At 42.2% G+C, this 19,998-nt stretch overlaps 1 protein-coding gene across 1 annotated transcript in view; it reads left to right on the forward strand.

Annotated features, from left to right (window-relative positions):
• The window catches only part of TMTC1 (transmembrane O-mannosyltransferase targeting cadherins 1), a 137,391-nt gene that overhangs the window by 54,626 nt on the left and 62,767 nt on the right, over window positions 1-19,998 (forward strand). The window contains exon 8 of the mRNA XM_062492478.1: window positions 8,583-8,772. Within this exon, the coding sequence (XP_062348462.1) occupies window positions 8,583-8,772 (190 nt within the window). The remainder of the gene's footprint in view (window positions 1-8,582; window positions 8,773-19,998) is intronic.

The following is a 19,998-nucleotide window of genomic DNA, read 5'->3' on the forward strand; positions in this document are numbered from 1 at the left end:
AACTCATCCAACTCCCCAGCTAAGAACTGGGGAAAAATTATCATCTTATATGCTTTACTTGGCATGGACTTCTGGTCACTGCTGTGATGTGGCTCAGTTTGGCCCTAGAAAATTCCTGTGTGTTCTGTATAACTTGTCTCAAATCTTGGACAACACAAATGTATAAATTAAAGCAGACAGATAATGATTTATTTAACAATTGAAGGGCATGATATGCTGAAATAATGACAGTTCTTCAGTCTTTAAAAACAGTCATCTGTTCACCATGCTCACTAAACTAGGACTGTTAAAATTACAAGCAATATTCCCAAATACCTCAAAGTTTAGTGACATAAATGAGAGCCACATTTCCATGGCCTTCATTGTGTTGCTTGGCAAAGGTGGTCTGAGAAGATGAGATGAGTTCTTCATTGCCTTTCTCCGTGGAGGAAGGCATGAAGGTGTTGGGAATCCTGCTATTCCTCAGGCCTGCTGTGAAAGCCTGTCCATCGAGGCTGTTGTGCACTGCAGGATGTACTGTCTCCAGTGGCCTTACCTTAAAGAACACAGGCTTTGATCTCAAAATCTGCTACAGGTAAGCAACATTTCAGATAGAAAAACCAATGCCATACCTCTGCTCAAACATTCTTGCTTGTATCAAATCAGAATTTGAGGGAGAATACAACTAGAAAGTTTTTGAGGGCTGCCCAGCTTTATGTAAACAGTGTACCAAAAGTGCAGCTCCAGAGTCAGGAGGGTGTTGAGTGGAGGGCTGACACACTTCAGACGCTTTGCACAATGCTTTTTTTCTTCTGCCTTTCTTGAGGGGGAAGAAGTAGGAGACCTCTGGATAAACAGATTTTATTACCAACACTGGCAAGACAAGGGAAAAAATCCATTGTGCAGCTTGTCTCAAGCTGTGTGAAGCAGTTTAAATCTTACCTGTAATTTCTAACTAAAAGTTTGTTTTTTTAAAAAAACTATGTCTTTGGGAGTCAAGTTATACTAATTTCTGCTGGCATTGGCCTTGTGATCTCAAGTGGCTGATCACCCTGGGTGTGAAGCGGGTTATTTGTGGCGCTTCCTTAAATAGTTAATGCATTTCTACTTGGACTGCCTTGAGATAACATTGTCCTGTGGTTGAACCGCTCTCTCTGTAAGCTGGCTTTCTGTATTGCTTTGCTGTTTCAATCAGGTAAATGAGAATTCAGTGCTGCAGAAAGCTGAAGAAGTGCTTATACATAAAAACTGGCACATAATCCTTTTCACAGAGATTTATGACTGTTTTCTGAGCAATGCATTTAATCATCCCAGTTGTGACTTCAAAGGGAATGAACTACCGAGAGGCAAGCCACGGACCTGTGCTGGGAAAATGGGTCCCTGTGCCAGCCAGTTCTGCCAAGGAAATAGAAGTCAAGTGTAACAACTACTTTGACATGGAGTTTTCATGGACCTTAGGCTAGAAAATAGCATTAAAATAGACCCCTGTGACATATCAGCTCTTAATCAGCTAGGCTTGCACACGCTGCCTGAGTGGTGAAGTTCTGCCTGGTTTGTCAGTGCTTTCTATTGTGTGCTCAAAGGTGTTTAAGTTCAGCCCCGTGTATAATCTCTGCAGGCACCCAGCATTCAGGGATCACTTCTAACTAAAGGGAGAAAAACAGTGTTGGTAAAAATTGCTCTCATGCCTTCCCAGTGGCTAGACAGCCCATACATTAAGTGTAAATTGTAGTCTTTATTTCAAAGGGTGGTGGGAGCTGGGGGAAGCTGGCTAGAAGATGGTGCTCCAAAGCAGAGGCCACCCTGCAGAGAAGGTGGTGCTCCCAGGGCCACATGAAAGATTTCAGCATCTCTCTCATACAAGTGTTCTTGATGTGATGAATACACCCTGGCAGTGCTGCTCTGGGATTTGACAGGCATTGTAATGGGCCGTGGTGCTTGCTGCAAGTGCTGGTTACACAACAAGCCCTCCCTGCCAGAGTCTGCATATGGAGTAGAGAGGCTGCAGCCAAAGCGGAGGTCATTGACTCCTACAGGCTGGAAAGCATTTTTGCTTCCCAAAACACTTCCGTGCAGAAGGGGTGGGGAGTGGCCAGTCTCTGAGGCAAAGCAGGGTGCCCAGAGCATGTCTTTGGCTCCCACCAGCGTTGGGTGGGTAATGCTCTGGGATATGAGCCATTCTCAGAAATGTTATCCCAGCAAGTTTACGAGATCTAGTTTTTAATTTCTTGAGGATCTCAGTGGCTGTCCACAGAACCCTGCATCTGTTGCTGCCTCGGTGATCCTCTTCTGAAGCAGTTGCCCACTGCTGTGCACTGCTGGGGAATTTGGGCTGCATGACTCTGGAGTGCTGTTGGTGGTGGGAGCTGAGGATCAGGTGTGAGCACAAGGCATGTCCTCACCCCCAACACACAGGGGTTTGCAGAAGGAAAACAGTGCGAGATCAGTCTTGGGTTATCCAGCACTGAGGCTCTGACAGGAGTCTTGGGTTTCACTGGAAAGTCTCAGGCTCTTTCAAATTCTTTACTCTAAAAGAATTTGGTATTTTTCAGATTCTTACCCACAGAGTTGAAACAACTGAGAGAGCCATTCTCCAGATTAAAGCTCTTCAGGCTGTGTAGCTGTAGAAGACAACACAGTCTTCTTTTCCCCATGCTTGCACACAAGCACCAGGACCTCCTCACCTTTCAGAGGAGTTACCTTGCTATTCATCAGGCTGCAGCTCTCCGTTTATCCCTGTCTTTCCTACTCCTGTCCTCTACTGATTGGCAGCTCTTTTCTCTGAATGCAAAAGTTTTGATGAAAGGGAGTACACAGGTACTTTTCTAGTTACAGGTATTTTCTGTCCAACTTATATTCGCATTTAGATGTTAAATGGAATTTGCTGCTTGTTTGTGTAGTTTACTCCATTATCTTTGAATGAGCTGGATAGACAGAGTGGGAATTTTTTTCTTTAAGGCTCTGGAAAGAAAATGTTTAAGCTGACAATATACAGAGCAGAAAAATAAACTTGTGTGGGAAGGTATGGCTGGACTGGGAGTTCCCTAGGGTGAGTGTAAATATATACCATTTCAAGACAATATCCCAAATACTACCACCTGGTTATAATTGCAGCCACATGTGTCCTAGGAGGACATTATTGTGAAGTGACTTGTCAAACACACTTGGGTGTAGGGCTTTGTAAGAGGATGAAGAGAGCCTTGATCCGAAATCGGTTCAGCTGTTAATACAAATGAGAAGCTCTTTTCCTTAATAAAAAAGCTCTTCTTACCCTTATAGTGAACTGAACCCTCCCTGAGTGCCTGGCAGTGTGCAGGGCGTGTCAGAAGAGGATAATCAGGGTCTGTGACTTCTGAAAGGGCAAAAACTATATTTCTGCTCCTGTTTCAGATCCTCACCTGCTTCATACCTCCCCTTGGTTTTTTTCCCCAAGTACTAGTTATGTGCACTTATTACCTGCCTTCTAGGGAGGTCCATTTCCCCCTAACTAGGAGAATGGTTTGCCTTTTCTTTGCTAAAATCCCCAGTGCTGGGAGAGGTTTCACTAGCAGGTGGGTACCCTGCTGGGTGTTTGTGGGTAGGGTTGTCCGCCAGGAATGGGATGGGTTGTCCCAGAACTGGGTGGCTGGTGGGTGCTTTTATACTTTTTATAAATATGCACTTACAAAAAATGGGATCGCTGGCCCCCCAGTTTTCCATGCAGCTCTGGTGGGACATGGTCAGAGCTTTGTGATCACTGTTGTAGCACAGTTTTAGAAAGAAATCTGTAATCTCAATCCCAGGGTGCTGTGGGGAGAAAGCTTAAACTGCTCCAAAATCAGAAAAGACGGGAAACGCCTCATAAATTTCTACAAAACTATAAAACTTTTTTTTTTCTTTTTTACCTAGTCTCACATTCCTCGTGCTCTGATTGCCCGAGTTTGGCAGGGCTGAGATGAGGGCTTTTCCAAGCTCGTTGGTCTCTATTACATCAATGGGTAACAGACAATTCCTCAAGTATTTCCTTGTCATACGGTTATGGCTTTGAGCACCCTTTGTGTTCATTTTTGCAGCAGAAACAATCAGTTCAGATAGTTGTTTTCTGCAACAAGTTCTAGATATGAGTCATTCTGTATTTGTCTCAAGGCATGCAACAGAACATTGAAACGAAAAAAAAATTAGAACTAAACAAACTGGATTGCCATGACGACACTGGCTACCTACAGGAGGAACTGTGTTTTTCTGAGCAAGCCAGAGATGATGAGAAATGAAAAGAATGCTTGATACCCACTGAAACTTGGATTTCCGTGTTCAATTGGCAAATAAAAAATTTGCTGCAGTGCAAATGCTATTACCTGGCCTGGGGGAAAACTCTTTGTCAGTTAAGAGGCAGAATCTTCCAGTCACCTTACCTATACATAAATACAGAGCACTATATATAAAAATGCTCTGATTTTCATGGGGTTAACTGAGAGAGTGGGAGATGCTACAGGCAGGAATTTTCCTCCCTTGGAATTCCAGCAGACACCCAAAGCAATATCAAGAAGATCATTAATTTAAAATGTAATTTACTCAGTCAACTAATTAAAAGAAAATACTCTTGTTGCCATTTGCAGGTAGGCTGCTGAAATGTAATTAGCTCCTGGAGTGATTTCAGAATCTTCAAGTCTTTTCAAAATTTGCAAATTAGTTCCTTGAGGTGTCAGCTTGGGTAAGAAGTTTCTTGCAGGCTTTCTCCTGTGTTAACTTTCTCCTTAGATTGTGATACAAGAGCCACATAGATGGAAAGGCATTTCATATGCTTTTGAGAGCCATAAATAAAAAGCAGCACTGGATTGTCAGTAACTATTATTAGCATCCTGTTATTTTTCTGTTCCTAGTATCTAGAATAGCGATAGTTTATAAGTGCTTTATTTTATACAGCCATCCATCATGTTCAAGGACAGGTTGCCAATGCTGAAGGCATATCCAAACTTTTGCTTGACTCAGAGCCTGCTCAAGGCTTTGTTGCTGCTTACAAATGCCTCCAGAAGTCAGGCAGTGCCTTCATGGATCTTGGTTACCTGACTGCTAATGTCACATGCACAGCCAGGAGATGTGGCCTGGGTTCCCCAGTAGGGTATCTGCAGAGGCCAACCAATTGACTGTACACAGGTGGTAATGATTGTCACAGGCTTTAAAATATTTCACTGCTGTTGGAAGAGAGTATTGAAAGACCAATTATTGCCATAGTGGAATGAAGCTTGGGAGCTGCCTCTGGCAGCAAATTGTGTGCGTGGCTCCCAAGGAAGACTGAAACCTCACAAGCACTTGGAAATAGAGACTTGTTTACAAACCCGTCCTGATCGGTGAGTGGCTGCAGTTTGTTGGGGAAAATGAAACAGGGAAACCTTATAAATATGATTGCCTAGCAAAATATTTTAAGAATATGGAAACTATAAGCGAGATGGAAATGAAAGCAATCTTTGAGATACCAAGCCTTTGTTACTGAACAGCTGGAAAACAATAGTAGGGACAACTGAAGGGTTTTATTAAACAATTCCCTCTGCTTGCAGCTCCAAGGGTCAGAGCAGACTCTACTAGCTTGGCAGAAGGGGTCCAAAGAGGAGTTTTTAGGGTTTAAAATGTAACACAGTATGGTAATGTAATGATTCTTATAGGCTGTATGTAAATGCTATAGGATTTGTATCTGGTATTAGATTGGTTAGTGAAAATTAGAATATTCAACACAGAACAAGATTTATTGTATTGTAACGGGAACCTCGATCTCTTGCTCTTACACTTTCTCTTGCTCTTACACTTTCTCTTGCTCTTACACTTACTCTCTCTTGCTCTTACACTCTCTCTTGCTCTTACACTTACTCTCTCTTGCTCTCACTCTTGCTCTCTTGCTCTTTGGTGCCTGCTCCGAGCTGTGGCTGGCAGCTCCAAGCAGGGTTCTTGCCCCCACACCTTTTGCAATAAACCACGAGTTCCCAGAGCTGCCTTCAGAGATCTCTCGTCTCCATCCATCCTGACCATCCTACCCCACGAAGCTCCTACAGGAGCTGTCTTCCCATCTTCAACAGCAGCTTGTCCTCCCTTTCCAGCAGAAATGCATAAACTCACACTGATCTGGCTACTCTGAACGCCTCTTAATTTAAGCAGACTGAATTTGTTAAGGTAGCAAACTGCTTACTTATTCTGTGCTGTGTAAGGATATATCAGCTCCTGCCTTATCAGTGAAGATGTAGAAAAGCAACTAGTCTGTCCTTAACTGCAGAGCTGCAGTTTGCAAAGATCCCAAATGTCATCTTGTTCCTTTCTACCCATCAGCTCAATCTGAGTAAGCAGGGGAGGGTTTTCTGGTGTGTGTTGTGGTCTGCATACAAACTTGTATGAATATTGTGATGCCTTTTGAAAATATTAATATGCCAAGGCATAAAAGGACACTCCCTCCAAAACCTGGGCTTTTCTAAAGCATCAAGTGCAAAACTGCCTCAGTGCTTCTGGAAATTCTGTCAAATATACACACTTGTAGTAATGGTATCACATGCCATGACATTATTCAGATTCATCTAAATATGCTTTTGTTTTAACAGTAAAGCCAGAAATGGATCTCAGTTTGGCTTTGAAGTAAGTAGCTGTAAATAAAGGCTGGCAGCCTTTTCTGAGATGATGTGTTGATGGAAAAGCCTGTTTTATTGTGGCTGAGCAGAGGTGGGTCAGGCCACACATAATGTCACATGTCAGTGCCTTGGTGTGATTAAGTCTCACAAAATTTTGAGTTGCTATGTTTCTCTGTAATGTGCACCAGAAGAGATTGGGTTGGTGACTAGAAAACACATTTGTTTCTTTAGAAAGAGTGAACAATCAAAATTTTAAAAATCGTTTGGGCAGAATTGGGTTATATTTTTGAGGGATGCTCTCTTAAATAGGAACTGGCTTTTTAATTGCTGCCTCTGAAAAGAGAAGATGGATTTTCTTTCTTTCCCTTTTCTATAGTACCTCAGGGTGGGGAAGATGAGGAAAATGGGGGGGATGTAAGTAAAGTGTATCAAGTGGCTTAAAAATGTGGGAATATTCCACTTTGCAGAACTGGGAGTTTAGAAAGATCTGTGGGAAAATGAGAATGTGCCTCTGTGACTGTTTACAATGAAACATTCCAGCTCAGTAAGCCTCCTTGCTTTTGGGTCACTGTGCTGCTGGAGATGTTTGTTTTTTGGATGAGGAGAGAAACTGATATCCTGACTTTGTAGTTATTTAAATATGTTTTCACCGAAATTTAGGGCCCAACACCCATCTGGGAACTTCCTGCCTGGGGTCACACTTAGCTCCAGTGTCTTACCATTCTGCCACAAATCCAGTGTTGTAAGTGCTGTTGTAAGGGGCTGCATTTTGACTGCAGAGGGGCAGGCTTGTCAGTGGCAGGTGAGACAATCCTCTGTCTACACGCCTTGACATTTCTGCCATCCTTTGTTACCATTTTAATAAACCTGAAAGGTACCATGGCAACTGGGTGTCACAACAGCTGCCAAAGCAGGCTCAGATGGAAGAAATCCTATGCAGGATAGAATGTTATTTTTTCCTTTTTTTTGAGTATTTGCCATTTTTGGTGCTGTGTACAATGTGGACTTTTCCATTTGCAAGCCAAGGATGGGTTTCTCTCTTTGAAGGCTGTCACAGTTTTACTTGGTTGACTTCACAATTACTGGAATAATCAATCTGCAGTCTCTTGCACTTAGAAGTATTTCAACTTTAGGTGCACATTTTGGGGAGTAGATGCCAAGAAGTAAAAGCCTGGGGCAGAGAGGGATGTTGGTTTGTTTTGTTTTTCTTCTTGTTTTCTTTAACCCAGTGGCACACATGCTGTTCTTTTTCAATCCTTTGAAAGCCCTGCATGCTTCCCAGAGGGCAGCATGATCCCCATTTCCATTCCCCAATAATATCCTCTCTGTTGAGAATGACAATTATTGAAGATTACAACAATTTGAAATCCCTGTTTCCCCATCGCTTCTGTGGCACATCTCATGGAATCTGGCCCCAGTCCTAAGAAACTGTGATGGGATCGGCTAAGAATCACCCTGACCCTCCTGTTTTTCTGTATTTTCTCCTTGTGCCTTGATTTGCAAAGAGAAAAGAGGGAAGGGTCTGACTTTAATTCCTCCATGTTGTGCAGATAGAACAAATCCTAAATTGTAAGTTAAACCCAGCTTGAGGGATATTTTGTATTGCAGCAGTGATGCAGTGAACTGTGTAAAAATTCAATATATATGTATGTACCTGTGTAGTTATTCATTTATTGTTTAAGCTGGCAGAAAGTCACTTAAAAAATCTGACATTCAAATGGCAGTTGAAGTCTGTTAGTTTTCCAAAGATTGGTGCACAGAAACCATGGAAGTATTACTGTTCTTTTGTTATGTCTTCAAATGACCTGGTAAAGTGCCCCTCGCCTAGGTAGCATCTCTGTTGACAGAGAGGTGTGATGCTGCTGGTTGGTGCAGTGTTGTTGATCAGTTTTTTTTTTTTTTTGTCGTTGTTGTTGTTGTTTCCTCCTCCCATGTGGTACGTGGTAAATGGCAGAGGAAACTGTTTTCTGTGCTGTCAGTCATTCCACGTGTTACATTGCCTGTTTTCATTTGCAGGTTTTTAACTTATTCCTACCTTCTGGCCTTCAATGCGTGGCTGCTGCTGGCACCGATCACCCTGTGCTACGACTGGCAGGTTGGCAGCATCCCTTTGGTCGAGTCCATCTGGGATGTGAGGAACTTAGCCACAGTGTTCCTGGTGCTGGTGATGGCATTGCTCAGCCTACACTGCATTGCTGCATTCAAGGTAACCCCAAAAGCCGTGCAATACAACATAAAAAGAAAAAAAAGAAAACAACCCCCAACCTTTTGTTTCCTAATCTTCAGATTAAATGGTTGGTAAACACGTGTTTTCCTCTGGAATGCACTGGAGTGAGGTGAAAAACCATACCAGTAATAACTAATGCAGGCAAGCTCAACTGAAGAAAATGTCTCTCAAGTTGAATGTTTCAGTCTTCGATTGGTCTGATTTGAGGGTAAAACTTGGCCTGGACTCCTACGTTCAATTATTGTTAATGATCCAAACCCCACTGAAGTTGTTAAGCATCTCTGCCTCTCCCATAGTCATTAGGCTTTTTGTCACTTACTTCAAACAGGACTGGTAGCTGTCATCTGCAGAGCCTTTTGAAAATAAAATCAATTCCTCTATTTGCACTTTTGCTATGCTTCTAAAACCTGAACATTGGATACAACTTGATGAGAAGATTTTGTTAGCAGAGTAATGGAATGTGGGAAATCAGAAATGACCTGAAAATTGTTCTTTAGAGTAAATAATATAGTTGGTAAGCCATACTTCCAAATTCAGCATTTCAGAGGTACCATTAATCATATTGCAGAAATGAAAGTGAGGCTGTACAAGCCGTGCACTTCCATGGAAGGGGTTTTTGTGGATCATAGGGAGTTACGAGCTGTTTCTCTTTCAGTCGAGTTGTGGAAGCTTCTTCAGGAAAGGTGTTGGTAGTCACTTTGGAAATAGTACAAAAGTTTCTCTTCCTTAAATGTATGTATTGCTGAAAAGCATAGTTGAAGGGTGTCAGGTTTTTAATACCCATGTTATGCTAAAATGTGCAGGTCATGTACATTTTCAGTCTACCTTGGCAGTCTTCCCTGTGTTCCTGATAAGAGACAGAAAATGAACCAAACGGTTCGAGACTGCAGAGTCATTAATTTAGATAATGCATTGACAGCTGCTGTATGGGAAATATGGGAAAACACCCTATTAGGTATTCACCAGTTCTACCTGCAGGTTGTACATCATCTCATATTCCTCCTGCCTTCATTACTCACTGCTAGAGATATTCAGAACTGTTTGTATTAGACTTAATCCTGTTCTCAGTGAAGTTAATGATAAAATTCTCATTAGCCCAGTACTGAAGACTTCTGAAAAATCTTATTGCGTGTTCTTTGAAGTTTTGTTTGCATTTTATTTCTTCTCCTGCTGTCAGAACTATATGTAGGAAGAATATTGTTGGTTTGCTTGAAAAAGATTTAATCATATTTTTATTACTTTAAAAAAAAAACCTATTCAGTCTGGATTTATGAATACCACTGTGATTTGAAACTGCAACTTGTAATTTTTTTTGTGAGAAGTTCAGTTTTGCTTTTGACCACGGTTAATGTTAAACAGCATGAATTTTACTCTTTGGGCACTTACTTAATAGATGCTTTGGAATTCATCTTAAAGATTCCTTTGTGTTTATCCTTGAAAACCCCAAATACTGTATAAATTGGATCTGAAGTGATCTGCTGTTGTATTTAATCCAGTAAAACTAGAACCATCTTGGCAAAGTGCTGTCACGAGCACTTGCAGCCTCCAGCAAACCCACTGTGAACGTGGAACTGGTGACAGTTCCTGGGGATCAACTTGGACATATTTCCCTCAGCCCTTGGTATAGAATCACAGAAGGGTTTGGTTGGAAGGGACCTTAAGGATCATCCAGTTCCAACCTCCCTGCCGTGGGTAGGGACACCTTTCACTTGACCAGGTGGCTCAGAACCCATCCAACCTAGCCTTGAACACTTTGAAGAATGGAGCACATGTGTATATATATATATATATATATATATAATTAAAAGTATAATTTTAAATATTTTGCTTTTCCAGAAATTCTACATTTCTGAAGCTATTTTGTATTTTATTTTTCACAACTCACACAATCTCTGAATCACAGTACTGCCATTCAGTGATATGAAGACGATTGTGTTGGGCTGAGCATTATGAATTATGGAGGAAAGCAAACAGGAAGCAGCACTTTTCCTGGAAATAAATCATGCCATTTGACTTTAAACAATCCCTTTTATAACAGGGAGAGGGAAGTTCAGGGCACATGAACTGCAGGCACAATTCATTGGATTAGGGTCTTAGGAAAGCATCTTTCCAAATGCAGCAGCAGTGGCCTTTTATAGGGCATTGCTTCCCCCAAGAAGGACAGTCAAGCCCCAGACAAGCTATTACTCAGTGTTTTACAGCTTAGAGGCAGCACGAGATGTATCTGCTGATTTCTCACATTCTGTAAAGTGTAGGATGTTCTGCTTTTTTTTTTTTTTTTTAAGCAAACAGAACAGTCTTAGCAGCCATTTTTCTCTCCCTTTTCATTGCAAGGTCTAACCTGAAAGAGATAGCTTGCAATTTCCTGAGGAATGACTGTAGAGTGAACAAGCATGCAGTCTGTGTGCCTCTCTCTTTAGAGTGCAGGTCTGCAGGGATAAGAAAGAACAAAACCTCATATTCATTCTCAGCGGCGCCATTGCTTTCCTTTCTGCAGCATGGAGAGTGGAAATGACAGAAATTGTTTTGGCAGCAGTGAAGACATTGGTCCAGTGAACATTGAACTGATTTTCAGTGGCAAGAGGTGATGTGTGTGCATCCACAACACAAACTCACAGGAGACTCACAGAATATTTTGTGTGGACTGTAATTAGAGTATGCATGGATTGGATTTCTGCCTTTGTAGTCGTTGAATTTTAAACAGGGCTAATTTGTTGACGTTTGTGATTAGGGTAATAACTCTGTTGGGCATGTATGTGTGGTGCTGATAAAGGACATCTAAGGCACAAAGCTTTCTTGTTTCTTTTTGTGAACATTGTTATACCTCAGAAAGAGAAGAAACAGTGGAGGATTTCTACCCATGGGTGATTTCCTTGGAACATGTCTGTTATTAGATGGGGATTTAATGCTGAAAACTGCAGAAACAGAGAAGGCAGCTCTCCAGTTTGTTTGGAGAGAGAAGCCTCCCTTCTCATCCTGCTTGTGCACCTTCACTGTTGACCTCCTCTTTACATAATGAGGAAGTCACCTTAAAAAATGGCTTTGTTAACTCCCTTTGTATAACTTCCATCCTCTGGGTCGTTTCTCCTGTGTAGTGTGAATCTCTCTCACTTATCAGCTGGAGAGCTCCCCGTGAGCAGCTCCCCAAGTAAAACTTGTTCTGTTCAACTCTTTGCAGTGAAATTCCTCACACAGGCTTCAGGCAGTGTGCTGGGGATATGACAAAGGCTGCAGGTGCTATTGAAAATGCCTGCATCCCAAAGAAATTCTAATAGTTGGGAAAAGAGGATGACATTTATTTACTGGTCATTGTCAAAGATAGCCTTGGCTGTGAGGAATGGATGTGGTGTGACTTCCGGATGGATTACAGAGGTACCAGGAAATGGATGAGCATCCCCTCAGTGGGTATCAAGCATGCCAGTCACGAGGTCAGAAAAAAATCTGGTGCTTCACATGGCCACTGGGGAGCCCAAGGGCCCATGGAACTGCCTTTTGTTGCTGGAAGGTACGGGGAGCACCTGGTGAACTGGAGGGAGGAGAATTCTTGGCATTATCATCAGGACGACAGTTATTTCTTTGACATGTCATAATAATTCAATGAGCATGAAAGGAAGACCCTTCAGATGTTTGAAACGCCGCTCTGCATGGCATTTTTAGGTCACTGCCTAATTAGCAGCTTGTCCTGTAGTTTTATCTGTGGATGTATGTGTACAGAGCACATGATGGGTAGGATTCCACTTTCTCTGTGGTACCTGGTATATGGAGGGCTGCTGCTGGGGGACAGAAAGTCATGTGTGTAATGGGCTAATTCAGCAGGGTGATCTAGAAACCTAACTTGAAGCAGTGGCTCTTGCACCTGGCAGGTCTGGAGGAGTGTATTGCACCTCATACTGATGGCCCTCATGCATTTGTACTCGTGACCTGCACTATAAAGTTACCCTCTGGTGGTTCACAGCACCTTCTGCTTGTTCAGCAGGAGCACATGATGATGTGCAGCAGTTTGCTCATATCTGAGGAGGGTAATGCTACTGTCATTTCATATCAATTAAAAAAATGAATCTAGTGTGCTCTATAACTTTTTTAAAGAACATACTTGGCTGTCTGTGTGATGTGGCTACATATGGCACAGGAAATTTTGATGGTTTTCAGGTTATATTCACTGCATGTGACTGACATATGTATTATCCTGATCTTTCATATGCTACAGTTGGTTGTTTTTTATCTCAGATCTAATTTTAAAGGGGATGCTGCCTCTTTGAATTTCCCTGCGTGGAGCTTCTTAGCCAAGACAAGGCATTTTACACCATATTGTGATGACTTTATTTTGTGCTGTAATTGGCATCATATTGCCATTTATCTGGGGATTATATGTATGGATATCATCTGAGCATATTCTTCAGTGACTTTCAGACTAAATATCTTAACTGACAACATTCAGTACCATCCAGGAGAGGAATAAATTTGCATCTTCTCTTTGTGTGCATGTTTCTGTTGTTTTTGCTAGCACTTATTATGTGTATTCTGTCATGCTATTTACTTTACCTTGCACTCGTGAGACCTTTGCTTAGTTTCCCAGGTTTGGCATTTCATTAATAAATCACAGCTTATGGACCTTTCTGGGGAACAATTGCCTTTTATAATTCTACAGTAGTACCAGCATAGTTAGGAAGTATTCCTAGCAAAATTTATATGCCACAACACTTCCAGAACAATACCTGCTTCAAAGGCACAGCAAGGTGAATAAGGCTATTTATTGATGGAGTCTCTCTGACGAGCTGGAAACCACAGTCATTTCCATAAAAGGTCCATTTAAAATAAATCCTGCTTTCATTTTCCTGAGGGCCACTTGAATTCCTTCCACATAGAGAGAAGGTCAGGACTGATGTTCTTAATCCTTAGCAGCGAATTTTTTTTTCTGTGCTGCTTCTGTTGTTAATATTTGCTGCATGGAGAGAGTAATAAGCCAGAAAGACTCTGTTTAGTGGCTTCCTCTGGAGGAATGGGGGAGCCCCTTGCAGGCACCCCGAGCTACCTGGCTGAATTTCTGCTCTGTTGAGTGCTGCAGCAGCATCAGTTGCGTGCAGGTCCCTGGTGGGGCTGGAAGGAGCAGGAAAACCTTCCCAGGGAGTTCACTGTGCCAGCTGACAGACTCCAGCTAAAGGGAAAAGCTGCCTTAGTCTGTTTGTGACTGCTGTTTTGGATTAAAAAAGCAAACACAAGAGCTGTCAAAATACCTTTTGCATCAGATTTTCTTTTGCTTGGTAGATGTTTGAAAATAACAGGTTTGGAGCGTGGTACTCTGAGTAAATATAACCACAGCTTGAGGTAGTTCTGATTTGGCTCGCTATGAATATATTCAGCATCTCACCAAATGGGCTCTTGCTGCCTGCAGCTCGGTGTAGGTAATTATCATGGGGGCAGGTAGTTCTCCCATTTTCAGCATATTAACACTGAATTCCTCTCTTTATTCTGCCATTTTCTTCTTCTGATTTGAGTTAGTATTTCAAGGCCTACTCAGAGCTGAAAGGTTTTGAAATGGCACAGTAGTAGGGGTGAACGGGAGGTAGGTGAAAGGGGAGCAAGAAATTTACAGCTGAGAGAGGTAATAATGATTGTTCATCTTGGCTATTTGGCCTTAGTTAAACATTGGGGTGCCAAGCTGTTGTGTGAGTTTTGTTTTTTGTTAGGCTCCTCTTGTTCCATGTTACCTTCTCAAGAGCAAATTCACCATGAACCAAGTTGCTTTTCCAAAGATCATGCTTTTATGTACTGAAAATGTGTGCATTGAATTTTATTGTTTTGTTTTGTTTTCCCCACCTAGTCAAGCAGCCTGCAGTCATGGAGTGAAAGGGGTGAGGGAAAAGCAACCACAAGGTCAAAAGGATTGTTTTAACTCCTGGAGAAATTTGTTGATTTCCTTATTTCCTTTTGGAAGGTTCCACTTCTCTTTCAAAGATTTGTGTGCTTCTTCATCCTGCTTAAATTGGCTTGTCAGGTGGAATTAGAGGTTGCAGAGATTAAGGATCGGGAAAATGAGCTTGCCTCTTAAGGGAATTTCAGAAATCTGGGTGGGAAAGACCATAAACACACAGCTGAATGGATGGGTAGCTGACTTCTATAGGGAAAAATAAAATAGTAGATATCCAAATTTAGCTCTAAGATCTAATATAAAATATGAACTATTATGTGATATATTTCTGTGCCCTGATATGGGAATGGGAGAGGACTCCTTTCTGCTTTAATTCCATAATTGAAGGCGAGATTTCCAGAGGTGTTGAGCACCCACAGTTCTCATGCATGTAGTTTTTAGGCATTTTCAGCATTTCTGAGAAACATGCTGTTTTACCTGGTACAGACCAGGATTTCGTTCCCTCTGGAAATGGAGAGGGAATGATCTTGTTAGGGTGGTCTGAGACGTGCAGCAAGGATTTCTTCTCAGATAATCCTGGGTGAGGAAGCCAGTGCTGCTTTCAGGGGTTTTGGTTTCAGGTTCTGGCTGGTGTAGGTTTGCCTGTGCATCAGTTCCTGCAGAGGTGTTGCTGCTGGTGAACTGGAAAGTAGTTTCTGTTGTTGCCGAATACTTGAAATAGTATCAGTGTCAGATAGTTAATAAGCAGTCAGCAGTGATTATCAAAATAGCATTAGAAAACCATGGCTATTTCTATCAAAACCAGATGATCACCAAGAAAATGTTAGTTATTTTAGGAAATGAGTGAGTTACTAAGCCTGGCATTCAAGTAGCTGGTACTACTGAAGAGGCTGATTTTTAATTTTTTTTTTTTTTTTAATGAGATACAAAAATGAAACTCCTGATAAAGTGTAATGATTACAGAATTTGTGGCTCTTTTTCTAGAAGCAAGCTGATTAAGACAGGTGTCTGAGCCAGCTTTGAAGCTGGTATGTTACCTCTTGCTTACCAAATGCTTGAGGTTTTTGGACCATCTGTTGATGGCATCATTCACTTGGAAGCAGTGGCACAGGCAGCAGAGCGAAATAACCGCAGCTCCACAGTGCCCTCCTGTTTGGTCACAGGAGATGAAGATGTGTGTGTCCCATCCAGATTTCTGCTGTGACCTGAAGGAGACCGTGCTGATGGTGCAATGGAGCATGGTACAGCTCTGCCATGGCCCGTAGGTGTGTGCACCAGTGAGGTGGGACTTGGACCCAGTGCTTCTGTGAGCTTTGCAACCACAGAAGATTTTTTTTTTCCTTTGAAGGAATCAATCCCTAGGGTTAATTCCTGATTAGCTTAATGTTTTCTTTTTATCACCTTATGCATGAATGGAGAGCGAATTTGACGTGCTTCTACACCATGCCTTTTATCTTTAATGCTGTGTATGTTGAAAGTGCAGGAGTGGGTGTTTGCAGATGCTGACCTCTTGCCAGGTGAGATGCTGCCAGTGGTTTGATGAAGGCTGGTGAGGAGTCACATTGCTGAGCCACCTGTGGCTTGGTGAGAGAGTGCTAGAGCAGGAATAGAGGAAATAGCACCGTGTGCAGTCTGCACTAAGGGTTTGTGCAGGTGGATCTTAGGAGTAAACTGAAGAAGTGCCATGCTCTGTCTGTGGTCTGCAGAGAGTCACGCAGCTTCTTTGAGTCCGTGTGTCTCTTTTGATGGATAATGCACTTACCTCCTAGGCCTGCAAGTGTTTGAGAATGTGTGATAGCATTCATTGCTTTTATACAGCCGTGCACTACCAACTTTCCTGGGTGCAGCTTTCCTGCACATGCAGTCAGGTGTTCCAAGCATAACATCCCACTGTCTGCAGTGGGCCATCCAGAGCTCACTGTCAGAGGGATTGATGCCTTTGCTAGGAAGGAGGTCTTTACTCCATGGAACTGTTGGATCTAAATGGTGGAGAGGTGACACTTGACTCCTTCTCAAAAATAACCCCAAACTGTCAGAGGAAGGAATTAAACCCATTTGGTTGCCTTCCCATCAAACAGGCAAGCACGTATGAGCACCTCGGGAAACATTCAGAGGTTGAACAGAATGGAATTTGCTTGGATTTGTTTGCCCAGCTGCTGTCTTCCTGAGGTGCAGCTTATTCCAGCCAGGAAAAATGCTTTCCTCAGAGCTCTGCTTTCTGGTGCCTCGGCCCTTGGCGGTGCCAGGAGATGTGAACATCAGTCCTGTCAGCACAATGTAGGCTTAATGGACCTGGCACCTCAGACCATGCTTCCTTGAGGGGAAAAATAAGGAATTTGTGGTGGGCTTAAGCAAGCCCATAGTTATGACAGTTATGTTGAAGTAATCTGTGCACCTCCTGCAATCAAACTTGGAGGGCTCTGCCTTGTGGAACACTTGTGCCTTAGTGGTAGTCAGCAGATACTTACCTATGGCTCAGGAATATGTCTTATATGTAAAATGGAAAGAACTCTTCCATTGTGAATTCTAGAGTTTCTTCCCTTTTTCCCTCAAATTGCTAAGGAAGCAGTTTTTGAGATTTATTGCTGTATTGATCATGTTTGACCTTGGAGTGATTCTTTGATATTCTGTTTCAGAGAGTGGGACCCTTTTTTTGCATTGCCCTTGGGAGAAGTAGTTTTCTTTAGTTCTATGATAACTCTGTGGATAGAACGTTAAAATGCTTTTTTTTTTTAATCAAATCAGTTTTTGGTTTGGTTTCTTGTTTTATTGGTGGGGCTTTTCTTGTTGCCATATAATGAAAGCATAATTGTAATGAGTTAGATGTGAATTTCAAAACTACTCCCTCCCACCAAGCTATTTGCTGTAACAAATTCTCTTTTGATTTGAAATTGGTCTGTCTTTGACAAGAGAAATCATTCTAAACCTAATTCAAACATGTTTGTTGATTCCCCCCCACCAGAGACTACAGTGACAGAAAGACAAGTTTTGTACTTCCAAAAGAAAGCACTGTCTTTAAGAGGAAAGGAATTTCCTCTCTGTAAAAAGAATGCAGTGATCTATAATTTCTAGTCCTAGCTATTTTATTTTGAGGAGAAAGGAAGACAAACAAAATTGCCTATTACTCTTTAAAAGCTTTTACTACTGCTCTGGGCACCTGGAAGATGCTGATTCTGACACTTTTAGCTCAGCTATCTCAAGTGGGATCATATGACCAAAGTAGCTAAACCAAATAAATGGTCCTAATATTTCTTTTATTTCTATGCCTGGAAAATGTAACAGGTTATGTATAGGTTGGGTTTGTTTTATTTAGAAAAACACGTGGAGGGAATTTCCTAGGCTTGTGTGGAATGGGAAATTTCCTACAGCTGGCTCACAGGCACAGCCACACAGAGCACAAAATCAGCTGAAGCCTGGCCTTCGAGGGCCAGCTCTTCCCAAAAGCCTCTGCCTTAATGGAATGCTTTAAAAAAGGGCACTGCCAGATATTTTTGGTTTCAGAAATAAGGAGCACCGTGGAGGGTTCTGCTGCTCTGTGAGGCTGGTTTGTGTGTGCTGGACTCCTGTCTCTGAGCCCTGCCCAAGGGAGTGAGCTGGCAGCCCTCAATGGCATTAGCATGGAGCTGTGATTTGTTCTAGGGATAAAAAAGCCATGCAGAACCATTTGGTCCTTCAGCTGAGCTAATTCCCACATTTTCCTCTTTCCCATTTGATGTACAAGTTTTATTTGTCTTTCTCTAGCATTCAGTTTCCTTTGCTTATCTGCAATGCTGCAGCCTTGGATAACACTGTGTCCTTCCTAGAGATGTTTAACTAGAGGCTGTTCTCCCAATTCTTGATTTAATGATGAACAACTGGAGAAATATTTGATAGCTGATTTGTTTGAGAGCAAATGCATATCTTGGGGACTGAGAATGTTGTATTTGCTATCAGTGCACTCCCTTAGTCCCAACATACCTTCTTTGTGCCTCTGGGTCTTCAGTGTCAAACCCCTGGGGTAGAATGGTGGCAGAAGATAGGCACCACAATCAGGTCAGACAAAGTGGGAAGGGAGAGTCAAATGGCAGGAGAAAAACTGAGCATATTTCCAGATCTGGGTGGAGAGGGAAGTTGAATTTGAGCTAAAACTGGTAATTTTAATTCAGTTGAGAAGAAATTTTTAATCCTTTTTTTTTTTCCTATTCAATTTTCTGTTGTAATTACCAGGCACCTCTGCTCATCATCTTTATGGATTGATGTCTCCTTCAGCTCTGAGAATAGTGTACTTTAGATGCTGTTGTGACTGCATGTAGGCACTAGTAACTGTGAATCCAAGATATTAAAAAAGTGGATAACAGAAGTACCATAGATAACTGTGGTGCTACTTAAACACATGTTGATTAAGAAGTCTGGAGACATGAATTCTGATCCTTTCTCTGCCTCATGATTCCTCTTTGAAACAGGAGAAATCCGTGCACTTTCTTGTGATCCTGTGGCTCAGGTCCTCTAAAGTGACATCAGAACCTCCTGACTTGTAGACTTGCTTTTGATACCCATAGAAAGGACTTGCTGTCTTTCCCACAGAATAGGATGAATATATTTTAGTAGTAGGATTTCTGGATTTCAGCCACTGTCTGGATCAGTGGTGACTGATGTTGCAATCTGCAGCTGTGCAAAAGCAAGACAGTTTGTACTGCTTGGCCTTGCATCATTGGTTGGGCTCCATTTCTCTACTCAAAAATCTTGTTCAACTTTTCTAAATGTAGCTCCCTCCAGCAAAGAGAAGTCAATTTGCTCTCCAAAACTGAGAAATTACCCACAACGATTAGAAAGTGCTGCAACCATTAAGTGATTGTGGTTGCATCTCTTTCTAAGCGTGACAAAGCTTCTCGCGATGTCTGCAGACAGTGAGAAGCAGCATCTGAGCCAGGAGAGCACAGATGTCTGCCTGGGTGATTGGACAGGCCTAAAGCTCCATTTCTATCCTGGTGTCATTCTTGGAGGAGCAACAGCTGATTTACCCTCTTGGGGTAGAGCTGAACCTGAAACTTGGCTTGCTCAGGAGACTTGGATCTCTCCATGGCAGGATGAGTGGCCACTGCATCCCTGTGTTGGCCCCACAGACCACATGTGGTAATTCCATTTCTCCTCAAAGAGTGAGCTGACATTAAAGTGAGTACAAGAGGAGGGCATTAACTGAGCTCAAGTGAAAAACATTAATTTTAACTTACAGCATGTCTCTAGTTTCTGACTCTATATGAGTGTGGAGACCTTGTGTGTGAAAGTATCATTTCAAGTGTAGATGTTTTCCTTGAAAGAGATAAAATGACTGCATTAATGTGTCACTTGGGGCTAGT

This window comes from Cinclus cinclus, chromosome 4 (genome assembly GCF_963662255.1).
Source record: "Cinclus cinclus chromosome 4, bCinCin1.1, whole genome shotgun sequence".
Lineage (NCBI taxonomy): Eukaryota > Metazoa > Chordata > Aves > Passeriformes > Cinclidae > Cinclus > Cinclus cinclus.